Raw genomic sequence first — 23822 nt, forward strand, 5'->3', positions numbered from 1 at the left:
ATTTATTGTTATAATAATAGAAAAATAAAATAAAAATTGTAAATAAAATCAAATTATTTAAAGTTCACACACCCGCATATCTCAATACACATATTTATATTAGATTCGACTTTATTAATCCCACAGCGGGGACATTTCTTTGTTACAGAGGACCACAAAACTTTACTGTAGTTTTCAAATGGCTGTGCAAATAGTATACAGTGCTGTCTGGAGCATTTTCAGGTAGTGTCACCAAGATCTGACTTTTTTTGCACTGGAAAACATTTACAGAGTAAACTGTCATAATGAAAACATGACAGAGCCAGAGAGGGTTAATAGTGATGTGAGAAATGCACCGAAGCGACTGAGAAAAACTGTATTAGCTTAAGTGCTTAAAAGGTGGATTTTTTGGAGGAAACCTTGAAAGCAGCATCTTTCCTGGAAGGAGGAATCAGCCAATCAGCGCGTCCGTCTGTCTACTTGCAGGGAGAACCATCGAAGAAGAAGCACAGGCTGCAGCAGGCTACCGCTCCTCTGTCCCCGCCGGGCTGATATGAGCCTTTAATTAACAGTTAAGACATCAAACCGGATGCCTCTATGATCCAGCTAACCTTACAGCGACATATACAGTGTTCAGTTTGCACAAGGTAAGCCATATCAGCGGTTTAAATCAGCTAGCATGAGGGTAGCTAACCGTGGATAGCTGCACGCAGAACTCCATTCAAAAATCTGCCAATTTAACGTTGAGCTGCCTCACAGCAACTCTCGCGAGACTTCAACTGCTGTAAAACTTTAAAATCATTCTAAACATCTTATAGATCCACAGTCAGTTCAGACATGTGCCAAAACCCTTTTATAAAAGTATTTTTATCTTCTGTAACTGCAGAAAAATGTGCGGGGCGGCGAACATGACTGTAAACCTCTGCAAGGCAGGATTTGCACCTTTAATCAAATAAATAGCTGCATGCATGCTTTTAAAGTGCGCCGAATTGTAGTTTTTGCACATAAAATCTGTAGGCAAATGTTACATTTTTTATACTGCACATGCATTTAGTGATACATTAAATTGGCAGAATTTTAAACGCAGTTTGGTTCATCTTTGTCTTCACGCTACAGTTGTGTCTCGCAGCTCGCCCAAATATAACGGGCCATGAATACTATCTGGCATCTTTATTCATTTAATCATGACGTTTTTAATTAAACAGAAGTACTTTTAGTGGTGAAATGTCTCTTCTTAATGTTTGCTTTAACGGCTCCAGCATGGCAGTTTATTTGAATGATTAAAGGGAAGCCGGAGAGAAATAACAGGGAGAAATTGGTGTCTTTTAAGTGACATATTGTCTAAATGTTCCCCTGTAACATTTATTTATGAATGACTGGGTGTAACATAGAAAGTAGTTCTCCATGTGCAGGGAGATTAGCAAAGGATTAGAGGTCCACAAGGACAAACAGACGATAATCACATGGCATTCCTTCTTCTCTTATACCGCAACCGTTAAAGCAAAACATAAAACCCTCTTTTCTTTTCTTCCAGATTATAATAACTTTATTATGTTACCTGTCTGTGAAGTTAGTTAGCGTGGAGACAAAGATTGCAGGTTAATGTCACAGCTACACCACAACATTGTCCAACATCTGACATCTGGAAGTGTGTCAATTTGAGCTTCCTCTGCCAAGAGAAAATCAATTTTTACACTTATATTCATAATTACATGTGTCATTTTTTGACTAGACGCTCTGGGAAAACACATTTCCCTGCAGGAAACATGTAAAAGTGGGTTCATTTGAGGGGCAGTGTGTTTTTTTTTTTTGTGTGTGTGTTTTTTTGGAGTTTGTCCCCCGAAGTACTATTTTGAGGAACTTGGACTTTCCATTGTATGCTACTTTATATTAGACAAATATTGTTCTTTTTTAGTTATTTTATAGATTCAGATTATTAATATGAAATAGAGATCATGTCCTACCACAAAAACTTACAAGTAATCCTTATCAACAACACAATTTGTGTCAATTTGAGCTTCCTCTGCCAAGAGAAAATCAATTTTTACACTTATATTCATAATTACATGTGTCATTTTTTGACTAGACGCTCTGGGAAAACACATTTCCCTGCAGGAAACATGTAAAAGTGGGTTTATTTCTTTAGTAGTTTGTTTCTGAAGTAGAATTTTTTAGAAACTTTCTATTTTATGCTGCTTTTTACTAGACAAATATTGTTCTTTTTTAGTTATTTTATAGATTCAGATTATTAATATGAAATAGATATCATGTCCTACCACAAAAACTTACAAGTAATCCTTATCAACAACACAATTTCTGTCAATTTGAGCTTCCTCTGCCAAGAGAAAATCAATTTTTACACTTAAATTCATAATTACATGTGTGATTTTTGACTAGACGCTCTGGGAAAACACATTTCCCTGCAGGAAACATGTAAAAGTGGGTTTATTTGAGGGGCAGTGGGTTTTTTTAGTAGTTTGTTTCTGAAGTACAATTTTGAGAAACTTTCCATTTTATTCTACTTTTTACTAGACAAATATTGTTCTTTTTAAATTATTTAATAGATTCAGATTATTTATACGAAAGAGATATTTCATGTCCTACCACAAAAACTTACAATTAATCCTTATCAACACACTTATTCAATTTTTAGGGGCTGAACATTTTAAGAGGATTTAAATATATGAAACAAAACTTATTTAAAAACATATTTTGGTCTTTACTTTTACCACTTTTATTTAAAAAAAAAAATAATAATAAAAATATTGGCCCATTAAAGGATTTTTTTCAACTCTAGAATTTCTACAATAACTTAATTTAATATTGCTGGTAGGGCTGCAACTAACGATTATTTTCATTATCGATTAATCCGTCAATTATTTAAACGATTAATCGATTAGTTGTTTGGTCAATAAAATGTTGAAAAATATCAATCAGTGTTTCCCAAACCACAAGATGACGTCCTCAAATCTCTTGTTTTGTCCAAAAACCAAAGAGATATTCAGTTTATTGTCATAAAGGAACAAAGAAACCAGAAATATTCACATTGAAGAAGCTGAAATTTGAGGGGCAGTATTGTTTTTTTTTTGTAGTTTGTCTCCGAAGTACAATTTTGAGGAACTTGGACTTTCCATTGTATGCTACTTTATATTAGACAAATATTGTTCTTTTTTAGTTATTTAATAGATTCAGATTATTAATACAAAATAAATATTTCATGTCCTACCACCAAAACTTACAGTTAATCCTCCTAGGGGCTGAACATTTTAAGAGGATTTAAATATATTAAACAAAACTTACTTAAAAACATATTTTGGTCTTTACTTTTATCATTTTAATTTTTTAAAATTATTTTTTTATAAAAAATATTGGCCCATTAAAGGTTTTTTTTCAACTCTGTAGAATTTCTACAATAACTTAATGCAATATTGCAGGTTGAAGGTGTTAATGTTTCAGGCCAGATTTATTGCACTAATTTGGGACATCAAGACTCTTTTTTTTAATTTTTTTTTTTTATCCCTGATTTAACTCTCTCTCTCTCTCTCTCTCTCTGTGTGTCCTGTGCTGCCTCTAACAACTTCTATCAATCACATCACTTAGATAATTTGGGTATAAATGTCTCTGTCACATTGCTGTAAATCAGAAGTTACTTTTTCTGATTAGAAAGAATAAAAAAAATCCAATTTAGCAGATTTGTTGGTTTTCCCGACATAGCATTAAATGAACTTGCCTGACCCGTAGTTTGCATATAAATGAAATGTTTTACAATAAACAAATGAATGAGGTTAATAATAATAATAAAAAAATAATAATATAATTACAAAATCATAAATAATAATAATAATAATAATAATAATAGATAGATAGATAGATAGATAGATAATAGAATCCAAAAAATATTGTAAATACAATTATTCAATACAGAAATAAAATATAACAAAAGTTTACACACATATCTCAATACACATATTTGAATAAAGACAAACATATATATATATATATATATATATATGTATGAGGATATATATATATATATATATATATATATATCGATATCTTCTTTAAGTAACCAAAATATTGTCTAATCCACAATAAATGAGGTAGTTATTCAAGCCAAATTCAGAATCCAGAGTTATATAAGCATCTATTCCCATCCTTAATACTGAGAATAAAAATGTGTATTTAATTGAGATGAAACTAACTAAAATTTCAATCAATCATCTATTTACAGCTATATTACACATATGAAAGGAAATGTGGAAACCTGTATATTTCTTAGTTATTTGTATCAAACAAGTGTGTTTTTTTTACAGTTGGAGTGATGGATTTGCTTATTTTGTCTCACTCTTTATCTCTTAGCACCTAATGTTTAAGCTCCTCAGATTTATCTTCATAATTCCTGTCGTACGAGAACATTTTTCCTGTGTTTTTAAGGTTGTTATGTCATATGATCTTATGACGTAGTGCAGTCATCAGATATGAGGATCAGATAATTGTGTGGCAGAGCTATATCATTTGGATTTTATTTTGGGGTCGCTTGGCCTTGGTGGTTGTAATTACATAGTTATCATGTCACACACCTTTCAGAAAGCTCTGGTTATTTTTAACAATAAAGAGAGCTATTTTAAGAGCAGCAGTGTTGCGGTCTATCTTAAGAGTTGCTGTCTCCACTGAGAAAAGATTTCTCCATGTTGCCCTCAGTGCTCACATGATTCTCCTCATTTGTGGATTCTGACAAGCGTTGCTTTATCTCGAGAAATAAAGAAAACTCTTGTTAAACCGGCACCAAACAGGACTTTGATGTCCTGTTCTAATAATAGCCTTTTAAAAAATGGTAATATAAGTAAGTCTAAATATGAACCTGAGAAGTGGATTTTGATTCTTCTCACACAAATGTTTCTGCTGGTTTAGAAATGTGTTATAGTATATTTTTATTTACAGTTATTGCACTGAAAAAAATAGATTTTTCGGCCCTGTAATTATTATTTCAATCGTCTATATAAATTCTACAAGGAAATATGAATTCAGTGCTTTTACTTTGAAATAGCAGTTTTTCATGTAGTGCATTACTCAGTGATTGTTTGTTATTATGTGTCCTCAGTTTTGTCTGTAAGTTGAATCAGTCGTTCCAAGTAATATTCACTAAACCAGTTCATTGGCCTAATTAGTTGATATTTCCAAGTTAAATGTAATTGAGGGTGAATCTGTAATTTACTTGTGTATTTTCATAAATAAAAATAAGTGGTTCTATTAAATAAATATTACTTAGAAACAGCCTGAGTAAAGATTACAAACAAACACATTTAAAGTAAATGTCACTCCAATTTTTTTCAGTGTACCTTTGCTAAAAGAGGTCTTTTTAAAAAAAAAAATAAAAAAAATGGGGATCTTTTTTATTGCAATTTTGATCTCTCATCGTACTGGAACAATCAACCTGGAACCTTTTGTGCACATTAATAACTGCATGCTGAAAGATTTCTTTTGGTTGTGGTGAATCACAACAAAAAAACACATTTTATTAATTGTTTTATATCGTCACTGGCTGCTGGCTGCTCACTTCTCCAGCTTGTAGGGGCGGCAAGTGGAAAAATCTGTTCCAGTTACACAGCAAAGGCATTTCCTTGCCTCGTCTGTTGCAGGAAACATTTCAGCCTTTGTAGCATTAATGCATCACAGATCCTCATATTTTTCATTTTGAAGTCTTGCACGTCAACCGGTCACAATAATTACCATATCGACTTATTGTATGATATATCGGCATGACCACGATAATTTCAGCTCGCCTCACTATTGGCTGTTGTGTTTCCATGTGGGCTTTTTACTTAAACCTCTGAAGTCCAGAAGATTTTGCTTCAAATTTGTCAACTTCCTATGCATTAAGCCTGTGGAGTTTGGGGATATTTTGTTGGTTTTTGACTCTTTTAAAAAAAAAAATGTATTCTGCCTGTATATGCAACTTAAATAATGATCACCATGCTGGTATCATGTTTTTCTGCTCAACCTCTTATTATTTTGTCATTTTGACTTAGTGGATCAACATTTTGAAACACAAAAAAACACACAATTTTTTTTTTTTTTTTTTTACAAAACCACGTTAAAAAAAATAATAACAAAATTACAAAAACACAAATAAAAAACATATTTTTTTTAACAACAAACACACCAAAAAATACCAAAAAAACCCATAAAAACACAGAACACACACAAAAAAACGCAGATAAAAACACAAAAATATTACAAAAAACACACAAAAAATGGCCCAAAATCAAACAAAAAAAACAACCAACACTGCAAAATCTGAAAAATCTCTGCAAAAAAAGTAATATCATGCTACACTTGGTCGTGGTGATTTTAACCTTTGCTGAAAAAGAGTTGACTCATTAAATTGGACATGGAAACTTTAGAGTAAAGCTGACAGCAGGTTTTACTGACTAGTATAAGACCTGGAAGCAGATCTGACAAATAACAAATAATTTCTGCTCTGTTCTTTTGTTTCTTGAGGATATTTCAATATTTTTGTCACATTCATGTGTGAATATTCTCAAGAATTAAAAGTGAATTGCTCTTTGAAAGGGTGTGCTTGCATTGTAATCCTATTATCAGCAGCTAGATTGGTCTTAAAATGACAATATCGTTCATCACAATAATTTCTGGGATGATATATCATCACAAATAGTTATTGTGACAGGCCTACCTGCAGGTTTGACAGCCTGATCACTTGTGTGTTTATTCATGTTACTTATGCAACATGTGCTATTGTAAACAAAGCCGCCATTACCTTCCTTTGTCAAACGTGGCAGAAAGAAAAGGTGCACACAGCTCAGTGAATCTCATGGCCTCATCCAGAGGCTACATCTGGATGACTTCTGTTACTGTGCTAATACAACAGGATGTCCCAAAAATAACCAGAGTTTGCTGGGATTAATTTGCAATAAAAGGATCAAAAGTATGCAGAAACAATGTCATGACGCAGATGGATAAAAAGTCAGATTTAATGCTGAGTCTGCTCCGTCTGCAAGACACAGAAGCAAACATCTTTAAAATGTCTGTTTTTTTAATGGAGATCGACTCGATCACAGCTATGCAGGAGATTCTCTTCACTCTACTACAGGGGTCTCAAACTCAAAATACCTGGGGGCAGCTGGAGGCAGGATCAAAATGACCAAAAAAAGGCACAAAATTACAAACAAAAAAAGACAAAATGACAGAAAAAAACTAAATTACTTAAAGACACAAAATGACTAAAAAAAAGACACAAAATGACCAAAAAAACACTAAATTACTTTAAAAATGACACAAAATAACCCCAAAAACACACAAAATTACTAAAAAAGGCACAAAAATATTAGAAAAAGACACAAAATGACAAAAAAAGACTAAATTACTAAAAAAAAAAAAAAAGAAGAGAACACAAAAAATTAAAGAGTCAGTGTTGGTGAGGGTTTATTTGTGACACCTGTTCTTCTTTGCTAATGAAGTTTTTCAGTTTCTTCCTGATTTGTGAAACTTTTCCCTTTGCCACATTTGGGTTAAATGAGATCGAGCAAGCTTGAAGATTCATTGTAAACCCATTTATTTCTAATCAATTCATAGCAGCACTAGCTTTATTACTGCAAACCTGTCTTTTGTTTTAGATAAAAGACCAGCACTTTCTTTGCCTCCCTCAATTTTTCTGCTTTTGTCTCTCAGCTGACAGCCTTTCAGCTGAAGAATCCTGCTGAATAGCGGCTAAAGTTAGATTAGTATCTGCACTTCATAAAAACTTGGAGTACAAAAGAGTCCCAGTCAAATATTTGGAAAAGGAAGACAAAAGACTCCTCTGTGTGTGTCTGTCTGGGTGATTCTCATCAACATGCTGCAGCTCAGAGCAAAAGTCCAAGAGCATTGAATACATATTTTCTTTGACCCTTTATAACAAATACAATCTAAAGTCACTGTTTAATATGGATTCATAATCTTTTTTTTTTTTTTTATTTAATGTATTTTCTGTCATTTTTAGAGACACTGTGAGCAAAATTCATTACCGTAACACATTTTTAAATAAAAAAAAAACAACAACAAAATGTAATTTTTTGTTTGTTTTTCAGCACAAGGGTAGCTGGTATCACCAAAATGTATTTTATTAAAATATACACATATTTTAATGCAAACAATTCTATCATTACCGTAACTTTTAACCATTTTTTCTCCTCAATTTTCATTCAGATTTTGTTCTTTATGCATTGTTAAAAACCATTAAGTTTGATTATATTCTGTTGAATTATACATTTAAAAAAAAAAAAATTATATTTACTTTTATAAAGTTTATTAAATATTTATTGTATATAAGTGTGGCGAAACCATGACATTTTTATCTGGACGCATTACGGTAATTAATAATAATAATAATAATACATTTTATTTGAAAAGCACTTTTCATAAAGAAATCTCAAAGTGCTACAGAAACCAGAAAAAAAAATCAAAAGACTAAGAGAAAACTCAGACACATTAAAATCAGCAGTAGATAAAAAAAGACAAAGGTAAAATAGTACATTATTTAGAGATGAAGGTGCAGAGACAATAATAAAAACATCTAGGGACAACCTAAAAATGAATTTGTGAATCAAAACTATAGAAAATATTATGTATACACAAAACAATGAATTGTGCCTCATTATGACTATATTGTTCATTCATATAAAAGTGAAATATATGTAGTTTTTTTTTTTTTTTTTTTTTTTTGAGGGTTTATTGAATTTATTGGATTCCAATTACAGATATATTGCTCGCTGTGTTTGCGTATACACTCACCTGCCACTTTATTAGGTACTCCTGTTCACTTACTTGTTAGCACAGATATCTTCTGTTAAATATGTTTATTGTGAAACATTATTTACAGTGTCTGAACAGGGGGATGTTTTTTTTTGTTTTTTTTTTAACAATATTTTTTATTGAAGTTTCAAGTGCAGATCAAACTTTATATTGAATGTACAAACAATTTCATTTATATCCCCTCGAACATACATTCATTCACACAGACGAAGAAAGTGAGTAAATAAAATGGACAGTGACAACAAACATCAAACTAATGGAAAATAAGTACTAAAATGAAATAAATAAGACTAAAGTGTAGCAAAATAAATAAAAATAAATAAATAGAAAATAAATAAATTAAATTAAATTAAATTAAATTAAATTAAATTAAATTGAATTAAATAAATAAATAAATTAAATTAATTACATTAAATTAAATTAAATAAATAAAATAAAAATACATAAAATAAATAAAAATACATAAAATAAATAAATAAAATAAAAGGCAGGATCATTTCATAACCTGTTGAAATATATGTAGTTTAATAAAGTATGTCCTTATAATCTTCACAGACAGACCTTAGACTGTCATGAGAATCACCCTTCTATAGTTTTGGTGGCTGTTCTGGTTCTGGTGATGTTCTGCTTTATTTCCATCCCCTCGGTCCTGTTTGAGTGATAAATGAGCACCATTTGCATACATGAAAAGCAGTTTTTTAAAAGTCTGCACCACAGCGACTGCATTTCTCTAATTAAGCTAATAGAGCTGGCTGGGTGGTGCTGGGTCGATGGCTCCAGCAGCTGATTGATCAGTGCAGACTTTTACTGCCTGCTGGTCCTGAAGGTTTATGAATAAAGGCCTCCGATTCTCCTGATCGGCTCTCTGCTGACAGCTCGGCCTCATGGTTTGTGCACCATGTTTGGAGTATTTACATCAGCTTTCTTGGCTGCAGCAGGCGTGCCATCTGGGCCCGCGGTGTGTCCGTCCTGGAGAAAAATATTGGCCTTTTTCTGATCTCATCTTTGCAGAGTTTATTCCAGTCAGGAGCGTGACTGGCTTGTTGTTTAGTGTTGTGCATTTCTTCATGCAGTCATTCTGTTTCATGCAGACCAGATCACACAGATGCTTTAGCAGCAGACTTTATTTGATGTCCAGCTGTTGCTCATTTTATTGTCATTATTGATTCATCTGCAGATTTCCTCTTTGGATCAATTGATAATTTTCTTTTCTTTTTAAAAATGTGATAACGTGACACAAGGAAAAGCAGCTTTTTATTTATATTTTAGGAGCCGAAAATCTCGAATGTTTGGAGGTTTCTAATGTCACTACCTGGTTAGTTTAATAGTGTTAAGCAGGTTATGTTGTAAAATCTGAAATATTCCTTTTATATATGTATATTTAGTCATTATTAGTGCTGCACGATTTGATGAAAATGTGCGATTGCGATTTTTGTGGACTATATTGCGATTTGCGATTGCGATATTATAAATGAATGGTGTCATGACTCATTATCATAATTTCTCTTGTGACAGAATAACTTAATTATAAATAATAATAATAATAATAATAATACATTTTACTTCCATACCAAAACTTATACAAATTGAAGTAATTGAGCCTCTGGTGTTAAATTACAGAATCATTTCCTCCCTATTTATTGTATTTTTTTAAACTATTTCTGTTATTTTTCAATATTCTGCTAAAACAATAATTAATTTCCTTGATCAGGTGGTTAAAGACCTTGAACACATCATTTGAATGCAGTCAAATGTGAGTAGATATTGATATTATAACTTTTTAACCATTTTGCCAAACTAGATATCAGGCAAAAAAAAGTAATAATAATAAAATCATTTCATTACTATATTTGGCATGTGCGCATGAGTGAAGCTTATTTTTTTTTGTTTGGACAACAGGAGGCTCTTAACTTAATCGGATGAGAGACAATAGGAAAGCAAAGCTGCTTTCTCCTGCTCCGGTGCAACGGGAGAGATCTCTCTCATTAAAAGCAAAAGGAGGACCATCATCAGCTATCAGCTAACAGAGAATGCTGATAAAAGTTCCTCCCTCAGGTTGTTTTAGCAACTTTAAAAATAGTTTGGATGTGAACAAAGTGAAGTAGTGTTTGCTGAGAACAAAACAAACTATGTGAGAGAGGAGTTACTTTGCTTATATGTAAACACTTGAAGCATGAAGCAGCCTATAACTCAGTGACATTAAGAGGTTTTACAGCCTAATCTCATAAACAAGATACAACAAGTTTATGTTGAAAGTTCAGCTGGTGGACACAGCACAGCCTGGACTCAAGCTCTTGTTTATGGTGGATGGAAGCTTCCAAAAATAAAATTAGTTAATTAATAAAATAAAAAATAATTTGACATTTGATGGACTATAAATATTATTACATTAATTAATATTTAAAAAATCTGAAAATTTACAAATAATACAAAAAGCAAAATGATATTTTTTATTATTATTAAAATAAATTTAAATAAAAATTGATTATTACAAAGGATACAATTTCATGGATCAATTATCTTATTTATGGAGGAAATAAGCTACAAAATCAAAAATAGTTAAGTAAATGTCTTGTTAAATAAATAAATTGAATATAACGAAACTATTATATTAATAGTTAGATGAATAAACTAAAAAATGAATAACATTTGAATTATTTATTTCATTTAAAATGTACTTTTAAAACTAAGTGAATGTATTTAATAATAAATAATAATAATAATAATAATAATAAAAATTAATAATAATTAAAAAAAATAATACTAACTAATGAAAAGGAAAATTAACTAGGAAAGAAAATAAAGAAAATTAAAACAAATATCAATGTCATATCCCATCAATTAATTATCTGAATACATTAATTTTTAATATTTCTAGTGCATTTAATGGCATTTTAATGTATCTGTTGAGTCAATATTATTATTAATATTTTATTTTTTGGCAGCTTCCATCCCCTATACTTGTTCTATTAATTTCGTGGGTATCTGAAATTACATTTCAACAAAGGGCAGAGAAGCTTTAATAATGGTTAGCTGAAATAACAAAAGCTCTGTTCATACAGCTCCAGCATAAGCTGGGGATTTGTAATAATTGCAAAGGTCATCTGAGTTTTTAATCCTGTACAAATCTGCCCACTTTGTAATATCTAAAGTAAAAAAAATAATAATCCAAAGGCAAATTACCTACCATATGCCAGAAAGCTTGTCAGATAATATTAGTCCTAGTAGTCATATTTTATCTCTTTTTTTTTAAACTTTCACACTGAATTTACATGGATTTTTTTCTACTTGTACATTTAAATCTAATGGAGGCTACAGTGGAGAAGCTGAATGGAGCATTTTGGCCTGATTTAAGCCTTCTGTGCAGTATATTGGCAGCCTGTACAGTTTGATTCCCTCCGTCTGTCAATGCCTGGACTGTATCAAACACAGAATATAAATCTGTTGCTTGGTTTGTGGTGGTATGTACGTTAGTGTGTGTGTGTGTGTGTGTGTGCTGGGAGGTCTAGTCACAGTCTGACCAGGACTCTGACATCGACTCTGACCAGTAATCTGTAAGATCAGCAAAATGTAATCTTCTTTAGTCAACGAGCCCGACAGCATTATTAGTGTGTCAGTGTGTGTATGCGTATGTACAGTAGCCGTACTTTAATAGAAATCCCTTTGTAGACTGTAATTGTGAAGCACTAATTCCAAGCTAATGAACATTACCTTAAGTTAGGGCTGGGTGATAAATCGATGTAAAAAATATTGATATATTTTTAAATGTGATACTGTATTAGACCATGGGTCTCAAACTCAAATTACCTGGGGGCCGCTGGAGGCAGTATCAAAATGACCAAAAAGACACAAAATGACTAAAAAAAGACACAAAATGACAGTAAAAAAACTAAATTACTTTAAAAAGACACAAAATTACTTAAAAAAGACACAAAATGACCAAAAAGACACAAAATTACAAAAAAGACACAAAATGACTGAAAAAATACATTACTTTAAAAAGACACAAAATTACAAAAAATGACACAAAAAAGACACAAAATGACAGAAAAAAACTAAATTACTTAAAAAAGAAACAAAATGACCAAAAAAGACACAGAAGTTTTGTTTCAGAGCTGAATTGTCTGTCTTTCCTTATTTATAGTAATAGAAATAGTAATGTCTGACCTATGTAAGTCTTAAGGGAGAATGACTTACCACCAGATATATAAATATTAGTAGTTTATTATATAATAGGAACATATTTGCTTTGTTGTGGTGCTTTATTTATTTTCTCTGCTGTGTCCTGTAACTACAGAAACACTACATGTTTTAATTTTCTCCCCAAATGTTGATTTATGTCGTTCTTGAGTTCACATGCATCATCTGTCCCTGCAGCACTGTGTACACTGTGTGTATGTCTGAAACATTATCCTCTGTTCCGGCTCTGTGTGACTCTACAGAAGCTGGCTGCTCCTTTGGTAAACAACGTGATGGGAAAGTTAAATCAAAGAGTTCTGGGTTGGCTGTTATACTCAGACAGGCTGAATCTGGCAACAAGGCAATCAGTTGCAATATTTCATTGCTAATTTATCAGCAGCAATTAACCTCTGTCACTCCACCTCTCCTTTTTTTTTTTTTTTTTTACTGTGTTTTTAGTTGGTGTCAACCTTTCCCAGTCATAAATCTGTAATAAAAATGTACTTAATTAATCAATTAAATGTATAAAAGCGTAGAACATTATGACTGAAGTATATAAAAGCCGATCACAAGCTCCTTTATGTCTCAACAGTTGTTGAAGCAGTTTTTTGTGCTAGATTTTTATCTAAATTTACCATTTTTGACCATTCAAACAGATAAAAATGGTTTAAAAATCCTTGTAGATTATCAAATTACAACACTAAGACCCTGAGGAACACTTTAAAGAAAGTAATGCTGTGATTAAGTTTCAAAAGCTTAAGACTTTTTGGAGATTTCTGTATTTTTGGCGATTGGATGGGGAGTAAAATGTAAATATACGGTGGAAAAGCTAAAGATCCACGGTGGGTCGCGAAGCCCTCTTGATTTTAAGGGGTGTAATAAATCTAATGTGTTAAATATATACATATATACCTATAAATTTGAAAAAAAAAAAAGCCAATCTACAAACTCACAACACATGGCAAGGCTTCATGCAAGTTTGAATATCTGTTATTCAAAAGTGAGTAATTTAGCATATAAGCCAGGGATGGGCAACTTAAATGCTGCAGGGGGCCACAATTTTTCATTGACTACCACAGGGCCACATATAGGACCGTGCACTTAACCAGATATGATGAAACTGTAATTTTAAATATGTTTACAGTGCAGTAACTTAACATATTTCATGCTCAAATGCATGTTTAACAGTATAAATAGGAATACAAAAGGTTTGAAGCAAATAAAAAATAACCACTTACTGTGATTTCTTTTTTTTTTCCAGTGCAAGAACAGCAGACCAACATTAATTAATTAATTATTTTACTACGGATGCAAACTAGCAGCTTTGCTATAATCCGGCATATTTACAAAGATGTTTTTCGATGTTCATTAATGTGCACTGTCCCTATCCAAAAATAAAGTATTAAAGTAAAGTACTCAAACCAATTATTCCATTATCAAAATAGTTGACGATTAATTTAATTATCGATTATTGTTCGATTAATCGAATAATTGTTGCAGCGCTAGTTTGAAGCAAATAAAAAATAACCACTTACTGTGATTTATTTTTTTTTAGTGCAAGAACAGTAGACCAATATTAATTGCAAGAAGTCATTTTGTGCATTTTTACACTGCACTTTTAAGATTTCATGCTCAAATGCATGTAGTTGTACTGAGGGCCACTTCAAGTGAGGGTGCGGGCCGTATGTGGCCCCTGGGCCTCCAGTTGCCCATCCCTGATATAAGTGTAAATTGAACCTCTTAAAACCGAAAGTCCACACAAACTTAGTGTCCCGTGAAAGTTTACAATGGTAAAATTGTGCGTCCCAGCAGCTTTTACACAGTGATGTCCAGCTGTTTTCGATTGCTAACCCCTCAGAAACAATAACTGCATCATCCTGACATTATTTCTGACTATATCTGTTTTCTTTCCCTGCTAACAGAGGTGAGTCATGGCTGAACCGAACCCCTCCCGCCCCCAAAGGAAGATGTCCACCGCTGGGGAGAGTGTGTACAAGGTGCTAGGGCTGGAGAAAGGAGCCACAGCTGAGGACATCAAGAAAGCGTACAGGTAGCAGTCTGAACACGCTCATCTCAGTTATTGCTCCAATTAATGTGTCTCCTCACAGAGGATTAGCTGCTCCAGAGTAGGCAGGCCAGCCACTCTGTAATTATTACTTCAGGCATTTCCTCAAATCCTTTTGCTTAGATTTGTGTAATCCTCTTCCTGAGTGGTCATATTACTGAGACATTTCTGCATCAGTCATATTAATAAAGAGCATGTTTCTGTCTGTGTGAGTGGAGACGAGCTGACATTAAAGCACATGTTATGAGCAACTAATGATTATTGAATTATTGTTTTTTAAATAATCTATCAAAGCAGGTTATCCTTTAATGAAAAAAATAATCCAATAGCCCTCTAAAGTGTCAAAAAGAAGGTTCAGATCAGTAAATATTTGATATTTTTGCTTGATGAAAGTTAAGTTATTTATTAGGTGATGTCATTCCAAATTTAATGTTGTTTTTTACAGGATCTGGTTTCTGCAAATAGTTTTTTTTCTAGGGGAATTTAAAATGAACAAGAATAAAGGGATTTTTTATGAAATAGCTATATATTTATTTATTTATTTAAATATATATTTAAAGCTTTGATTTGGTCGGGGTTTTTTTCTGATGAAAGCATTTATGATTAGTTCAAGGACCGTTGGAAAATTGAAAATCTGACGATAGTTTTGTTTTCACAAATATTCTTGAGGGCTATTGTAAATAAGAAGGTTTATTATTATTGTGTAGTTTATATTTTTTTTACTTATTTTCTTATTTTAGTCTTATAAACCTATTGTGATTATTATCATTATGTATTTTTATTTTCTTTCCTTGTGCTGCTGCAAAGTTTCCCCTTCAATGATCATAAGTAGATTATCTTAAATATAATGTTAATGAGTTTTTTAAATCAGCTAATCGACTAAACTGCAGCATTGACATCACTATTTTAACTTGATTATTATACCTATTATATACTTATTACTCTTACTTATTAGATATTCTTGTCTGTTATAATCTGGTGGACTAACTTTGTGATATATATATTTTATACATTTTCTTTATTACTCAAATACTCTTACATACTTTTATAGACTGTCAAATGACTCTGGTTAACAGTGAATTATTTGCTCTTCATAAGCAAACTGATGGTGAAATTATCCTAAAATAAATCCAATCTCAACCTGATCTTTCCCACCTTAACTTTTCTACATTTCCCTCTGCTTCACTTTGCATTATTTGATCTCCTGTGTGCTCTTCTTCTTCTTCTTCTTCTTCCCTCCTGTCAGGAAACTAGCGTTGAAGTACCACCCAGATAAAAACCCCGACAACCCGGAGGCAGCCGAGAAGTTCAAGGAGATTAACAACGCCAACTCCATTTTAAATGATGAGACCAAAAGGAAAATCTATGACGAGTACGGCTCCATGGGGCTTTACGTGTCGGAACAGTTCGGAGAGGAGAGCGTCAAATATTACTTCCTCATGTCCAAGTGGTGGTTTAAGGTTTGTTTACAGTCTTTATGGATTTTAAAGTTCACAGTTTGTGCTAAATTTGACTATTTTGACAGTTTGTTTTAGTGAAGCCAGTTTGGTTAAGGGCTTATTTCTTGCACATTTTGTTTGTTCAGAGAGAGACAAACACAATATATTTGTGTTTTTGCACAGAAATAATGTGTTCACACACTGTGGTTAACACACAAAAACATACAATCTAATGCAACCCAGTGCAATCAGCAATAAATATCCCATTTATACATCTTATAATGTGTCAGAAACCATCGTTCAAGTGTAATTTAAAGTGTTTTTGTGTGGCTTCCCATGTCAAAACTTTCCTAGGACTCCGTGTAAACAGGAAAATCTAAATTAAAAAGACAGTTTGCTCAGTTTAGCAGAATCAAACCATTAAATTATAGCCATTTGGATTAAATGTTTAGGAATAAATAATAATGTCCTGTGTCCTGTGTTGCTTCTCTCTTATCTAAACTTTTATTACTGTTATAAATTAAATAAACAAAGCACCACCCAGCTTTTTCAAACTCTCTCACATACATGAGTCCTAAATATGGCAGCACAATTCACTGCACAAAACTACATTTCTAATCTGTTTTACAGGATTAAATAAACTGTTCATAATATAAGTTGAACCGTTAATACTTTGGAGATAAAGACAGGTCTATTGTGCATAAAAAAATATTTTTTAAACGTTCTATTTGCTTGTTTATTCCTGCAGGGTCTGGTTCTGTGCTGCACCATGTTCACCTGCTGCTGCTGTTGCTGCTGCTGCTGTTTCTGCTGCGGGAAGTGTAAACCACCAGAGGACGATGAAAACTACCAGTACGTCGACCCGGAAGATCTGGAGGCTCAAATCAAAGCGGAGCAGGACGGAGGTGAGCCGGAGATTCACATGAATACGCTTTAAGATCACAGGTGGTGAGAATGCTGCTGTTGCAAATATTCTATAATCATCCTGGTTCCCTGTTGGTTTGTTTCATAGGTTGATGCACAAACTGTATTTTGTAGCATTTTGCTTTGTGATTCAACAAAATTGATTCACATTGGATCATAGATTGACAGATTATGAGGTCCTCTAAACTTTCAACACAGGTTGAATGTCTTTAGTCATTTATTTTACAAAAATGTTAAATAATTGGATCGATATATTTAACATATTTCCAAGTGCCCACGAGTGTTGCCAATTTTGAGAAAATTTGGGGCTTCACATGCAACACATATTAAACTATTTACATTTTTACAACCAGTCTTGTCCTCTCCTCTCTGCTCTGTGTAAACAGCCTGCAGTTCAGTCAAAGTTTCACTGAATTTTTGTCACGTGACTGCTCCTCTCAGCTGAATCATAATAGATTCTTAGTTGCATTGAGGAGTGCAGAATTTATTTTTTTCTACAGGATCTGGTTAGAGTAAATGTTGTTTTTTTTGTAGAATAAAAGTGGTGTAGATAAAATATCACTATTTTAAGACTATTTGTTTATTGTACCTCATGATAAAATGAAGGGTTTGTGACTCCTTCAAGGGCCGTTGGAAACAGTTTCTGTTTTTACAGTTTCTGCCTGTGATAAATGGTGTAATTTGTGTGACTTTTTTTTCGAGCTTGTGTGGTTCAGTGAGGTATGGAGGGGTTTTTTTTGCACTGAGATGCATAAAAAGATTGATTAAAAGATTTTTTTAAAAAGCATGCTGGTATAGAGTCCAATCAATGCTGAAACGGCTGGTTGTGGCGTTCTGAAGCTAAATGTTAAAACGGTATTTTAGATGAAACTAAAACCATCACCAACCAACCAACCAACTAAAGGCTCTCTCTAATCCTGTAACAGTGAATTTTAACATGCTCTCACGCTGCAGGATTCGTGTTTTCATGCTCCAACCCCCAACAGGTTACACAGTAATCATAGGCCAGCCACAATCTAATCTGGGTCCAGAAAGCCCCGAGGGCCAGAGTCAGCCCATCCCTCTGCCAATGGCCATGCCTGCACCAGCTGAGCCCCAGTCAGCGCCAGCAGCCAGTCCAGCCGGGGAGGAGAACCCCGGAGAGACCCTCCCAGAGTCGAAATGACTCGTAAGAGCTGCCTCCTCTACGTTCTTTGTGTCACGTCGTCGTTGTTGTCGTCACTTGGTGTTGCTCGTCCGTGCTTGTCGGCTGCCTGCCTGTCTGGCTGTTTGTGGCTGTTTTTTTACAGGATCTGGTTTCTGCAAATAGTTTTTTTTCTTAATTTAAAATGAGACAACTAGAATAAAGGGATTTTTATGAAATAGAAAAAAAAAATTCTGATTAAAGCATTCATGTTTAGTTCAAGGACCGTTGGAAATTTGAAAAACCCACGATAGTTTTGTTTTTACAAATATTCTGGAGGGCTTTTGTAAATAAGAAGGTTTATTATTCTTGTTTGTGGCTGTTTTTTTTTTTTTTTTTACAGGATCTGGTTTCTGCTAATATTTTTTTTCTAGTGGAATTTAAAATGAGACAACTAGAATAAAGGGATTTTTATGAAATAGCTTTATATTTACAAAAATATATATTTAAAGCTTTACTTTTGTCGTTTTTCCCCCCTAATGAAAGCATTCATGATTAGTTAGATTATTAAGGACCGTTGGAAATTTAAAAATCCGATGATAGTTTTGTTTTTACAAATATTTTGGAGGGCTATTGTAAATAAGAAGGTTTGTTATTATTATTATTATTATTATTATTGTGTAGTTTATATTTTTTACCTATTTTCTTATTTTAGTATTAAAAACCTATTGTGATTATTATCATTATGTGTTTTTATTTTCTCTATATATCTGTACTTATTTCTTTCCTTGTGCTGCTGTAAATGACTCGTAAGAGCTGCCTCGTCTACGTTTTTTGTGTCACATGGTTGTTGTCGTCTCTTGCTGTTGCTCGTCCGTGCTGCCTGCCTGTCTGGCTGTTTGTGGCTCATGGCTGCTGCTTCTTCACTCATCCGTCACAAAGCTGTCCAGTCGCCACTGCACCGTTCTGTTCATCACCTCACCATCACCAGTCGTCTTGTACCTGCATGTTGTTTCCACACGCTCGTCCTCAGTGTTTCATTAAGTCACTGTGCTTTAATTGCTGCCAGAAAATGAGCATGTCTGAATCAATTACTCAAGCTTCAAGTGTCAACCTTCTGTTAACTGTTATGTTTATTGTAACTGCATCATCTTTATACTCAAACTTGTGTTTGATACTTAGACGAGAAAGAAAGTTCTTAGTTTTCATCATGTAGAGATATAAACCTGAAGAAAACTGTTTTATCACATATTTATCAGCGTTATATTCATCAGATATTTAATGCAAAAATTCAGTTTTTTTGCACTGCAGGTCCATTTCTAGTACAACCTGTATGATACAGGTTTTTTTTTTCCCAACTGGGGTTAAAGTTTTTCAAAGGAGACATTTAATTATTTTTTTTCTGTAATGTGTAATAAAGGTAACGTGGATTCTTTCCTCTCCTCCAACAGGAAAGTGACGGCGCGGATAAGCCCCAACAAGCGGAAGCAGGTAAATATGTTTTCATTTTCAAAATTATTTTTTATTTACAATTTTCATAAAAAGTCTTTGCGTACAATTTTGTTTAGCTGTATAAGTGTCAGCTAGAGGTGCACTGATTGCAATTTTCTGGCCGATCACAGATTTACCTGCTGATTCCGATTTTGGCCGATACCGATTTTTTTATAACTCACAGCATACACCTTCAATGTTTGAATCTTATTTTATTGAAAAACAATAACACAGCAGTATTTTTCTTGAACAAATAAAGGAAATCACAATGTCTGAGGTAGTTAATAAAATATTGAACTTAAAATGAATAGCAACAATCAACAGACTTTAGATTGTATATGTTATAAAGGGTCAAAGAAAATATGTATTCAATGCTCTTGGATTTTTGCTATGAGCTGCACCATGTTGATGAGAATCACCCTTTGTGGCTATTCAAATGTTAAAATATGCATCTAAAAATAACCTGCAACAGCTTAAATTCTGCAAAAAATAAAGTGCACTTTCAGACCTTAGATAAGATCGCTAGATAAGATCAGTTTGACGTAAAAGATTCAGCCGATCACGCAAAATTAAGGAAATCGGTGCCGATGGATCTGTGCACCTCTAGTGTCAGCCTCTCTGTGTCTTGACTCAGTTTGACCCTCCTCTCTCCCTCTGCAGCCTCTCCAGCCCTTTCTACCATCCAGCCACATTCAACTGCTGCCGGAGATCAACCAGCCGGCCCCCCTCCTGCTTCCTCCACCTCCACCCCTCAGCCCACCTGACCCACCCACTGGACTATAACCTGTAGGGTGGGCCCTCCAAGGCTCCAGCCCCCCCTTCTCTCTCTCTCCATGGAACTCTTATGGAGTAATTAAACGACTCGCTGGGCTCTGAAATATTCTCGTCTCCTCTCATTCCACCGTGTGACGTTCTTAAGCCGAGCCTGAGGTAGATGTCATCCCTACCAACTAATCTCTACTTGTCATCCCATTACAACCAGTAAGGATGTGACCCTGGGCTGGAAGGAAACCGGGAGTTAAAGAGCAAAAAAAACATCCTCTTTATTTATCCGCTTTCCAGAACAGGACTGGATTTATCTGTGTCCCGACCGCCCCTGAACCTCCCTCCATTCTGGACTCTGGAGCGCTTTTTTTACATTTCTCCTCCTTTAACTTTTTGAGGGGTTTCCTCCAAAAGAAGTGTACTTTTGGGAGAATAACTTCAGTATGGAATTACCACTTGGATGAGAGTCTGGAGGACCTTTTTTTTTTTTTTTTGTTTCCTCCTCTTCTTCTTCCTTCACTCTTGTTTTCGCACTGAGTTAAATGTTGCTTTAACACCCTCACGTTCCTCCTTTCAGCTCTTGATGCCAAGTGATGGTGGTTAAAAATATTCTTCTTTCCCAAAGAGGAGGACTTATCGGGACGCTACTACATTTCACGTTACAAAAAAAGAAGGAACGGAGGAGATGTGGCGCCTGCAGAAGAAGAAGTGACTGATTTTGATGTTTAATGTCTGAGCCAAAACGTGGAGCCGAAGATTTTTCGAGCATGGATCAGGAGCAGAGTCGAGGCTTTCCTCCCCAACGTGCATGCGGTTTTATTTCATTTTCAGGATGCATGACCCTCCCCCCAACTGTACAGCACTGGAATACAAACCACAGAACATGAAAGAACTGCTTCATCTAACCTAACAGACTCGTACCAGCCCGTGTTTCATCGTGTGCCACCCTAAAAAAAAAAAAAAAAACAACCCCCGGCGTAACCTGTTACTGACTTAAATGGACAATGCCATACCACGGAGAAGAAATGCTTTTATTTTATCGTGTTTTATCAAATCATTACGCTCTTTTTTCTTGTGTTGCAGTCAGACTATTTGGTAGACCAAAGCCAACAGCTCCATGTAGCCAGCCAACCCATGATAAGTCTGGTCCAGGCCGCTAGTCTTTGGAGACGCCATCTGCTCCGTAAGCCACAGTTCACTTTGTCAAAGTTGTTTGTATAATATGCACTCGGGTCTATGCACCATGTGAAGCGGGTCTGTTACCATTTCTAATGGTTCTCTACTTTTGGTAACACTTTTATGTTAGGGAACACATATTCAACATGAATTAGTTGCTTATTAGCATGCAAATAAGTAACATATTGGCTCTTAATTAGTCATTATTAAGTCGTTATTAATGCCATATTCTTCATGGCTGCATTATACAACCAGTAAGACATTAACTAAGAGTTTTCCCTCAATAACCTCAGAATTATTGCTTATTAGTAGTAAGTAAGGAAGTTGTTGTATATGAGTTACGAACTCAATATGATCGTAAGATCGTAACTCATATATAACAAGTTCAAGTTACTTTATTTGTACCCAAAGGTAGATTTTGTTTGTAATATAGAGTCCTCATACACACACACACACACACACACACACACACACTAACGAGGCACATATCACATCATTCAACTTAAGACAGTGGGAGTTAAGAAATGGTAAAAATTAAATTAAAATTAAATTAAATTAAAAGTTCAAAACAAGAACAAAAAAAAACAAGAACAAAAAACAATAATTTGTTTAGGTTGTAAAAACATAGATAAAGGTTAAAATGTATATATAGAAATAGTAAATACAAACATAAACTAACTTACTTACTTACTACTAATAAGCAATAATTCTGAGGTTATTGAGGGAAAACTCTTAGTTCATGTCTAACTGGTTGTATAATGCAGCCATGCAGAATAATATGCATTAATAACAACTTAATAACGACTAATTAAGAGCCAATATGTTACTTATTTGCATGCTAATAATCAGCTAATTCATGTTGACTATATGTTCCCTAATCTAAAGTGTTATCCTTCTTTTATTTTCTTTAGTTTTGTAACCTCAGTTCAGGGTGTAAATCTGTTTATTTTACCTCTCACTTGCAGAACAACAGAAACCGTCATGATGATGTTGATGTGAACTCAGGTCCAGATTCACTAAGACTGCGTTTAAAGGGCCGAACTCTGATTTTATTTGCTGCACTGCATTTTCAGTCGGGCTGTACCGAATAGTTTGAAGTTTGCACGTCTGTTCTTTCTGTTTAAAGCCTGTGTTTCTGCACGGTTGCAGACAAAGATTAGGCTTCATTATTGTCATTAATATACTGTTATATACTGTTAAATTAGATTACTGGTGGTTTGTTTACAACTTGTGTGATCCAAGCATTTCCAATAGCTTCCAGACTATTGTAAAGTTCAAATTTATTGAAAAGAAATTAATGTAATTTATTGTAGTTTCCCAGTTTTTATCAGTTTTTTATCTAATAAAATGTTCTGTTTCAATCCATACTTGTTGCCTTTCAAAAAAAAAAAACATTTTCAGTCAAAAAACGGTCTGATCTTCTGTTTCCTGCACACAAGGAGGCAAAATCTTTAGAACGGGACAGTCTAGCAGCAAACTGACGAGTTATTAATTAAAGACAAGTTGATTTAATTAAAAAAAGACTAACCCATTCAATCTGATGTGTTGCTTTATTTAAATAACTGGGAGATTTGGCCAAAATCTTCTCTCGATAAAGGTATATGTCATGATTATAATGTGTTTACTCGTGATTCAATAAAGAAATAATCTTATTATCACATGGTAAAGCCTGTTTTTGTAGACATATGCAAATTAAAATACTTGACAAGTAAAAAGAACTCAGTATTTGCTCATTTAATTCATGTCTGTACACTGCAAAAAAGCCAACTTGTATTTTTTTGGCCTAAAACAGTGATTTAATTTATTTGTGAAATTCGGTCATTAGCGAAAGCTAGCGGCTAACTGACGCTAGCAGCTAACTGACGCTAGC

General features: G+C 33.7%; 1 protein-coding gene across 1 annotated transcript; it reads left to right on the forward strand.

Moving 5' to 3' along the window:
- Positions 1-473: 473 nt before the first annotated feature.
- On the forward strand, positions 474-20011 carry dnajc5ga (DnaJ (Hsp40) homolog, subfamily C, member 5 gamma a). The gene is made up of 6 exons (XM_059357073.1): positions 474-626; positions 14892-15019; positions 16281-16494; positions 17222-17378; positions 18384-18565; positions 19972-20011. Exons 2-5 carry the CDS (start codon positions 14901-14903, stop codon positions 18560-18562), a joined length of 669 nt encoding a protein of 222 aa, XP_059213056.1. The 5' UTR covers positions 474-626; positions 14892-14900; the 3' UTR covers positions 18563-18565; positions 19972-20011.
- The last annotated feature ends 3811 nt before the right edge of the window (positions 20012-23822 follow it).

This window comes from Centropristis striata, chromosome 18 (assembly GCF_030273125.1).
Source record: "Centropristis striata isolate RG_2023a ecotype Rhode Island chromosome 18, C.striata_1.0, whole genome shotgun sequence".
NCBI lineage: Eukaryota > Metazoa > Chordata > Actinopteri > Perciformes > Serranidae > Centropristis > Centropristis striata.

What these genes read in the sequence shown, in the direction of transcription:
- dnajc5ga (XM_059357073.1), top strand. Translation starts at nt 14,901, where the DNA reads ATGGCTGAACCGAACCCCTCCCGCCCCCAAAGGAAGATGTCCACCGCT. An exon ending in GACATCAAGAAAGCGTACAG is followed by an intron (nt 15,020 to 16,280) that starts GTAGCAGTCTGA and finishes CCCTCCTGTCAG; the next exon opens with GAAACTAGCGTTGAAGTACC. An exon ending in TGTCCAAGTGGTGGTTTAAG is followed by an intron (nt 16,495 to 17,221) that starts GTTTGTTTACAG and finishes TTATTCCTGCAG; the next exon opens with GGTCTGGTTCTGTGCTGCAC.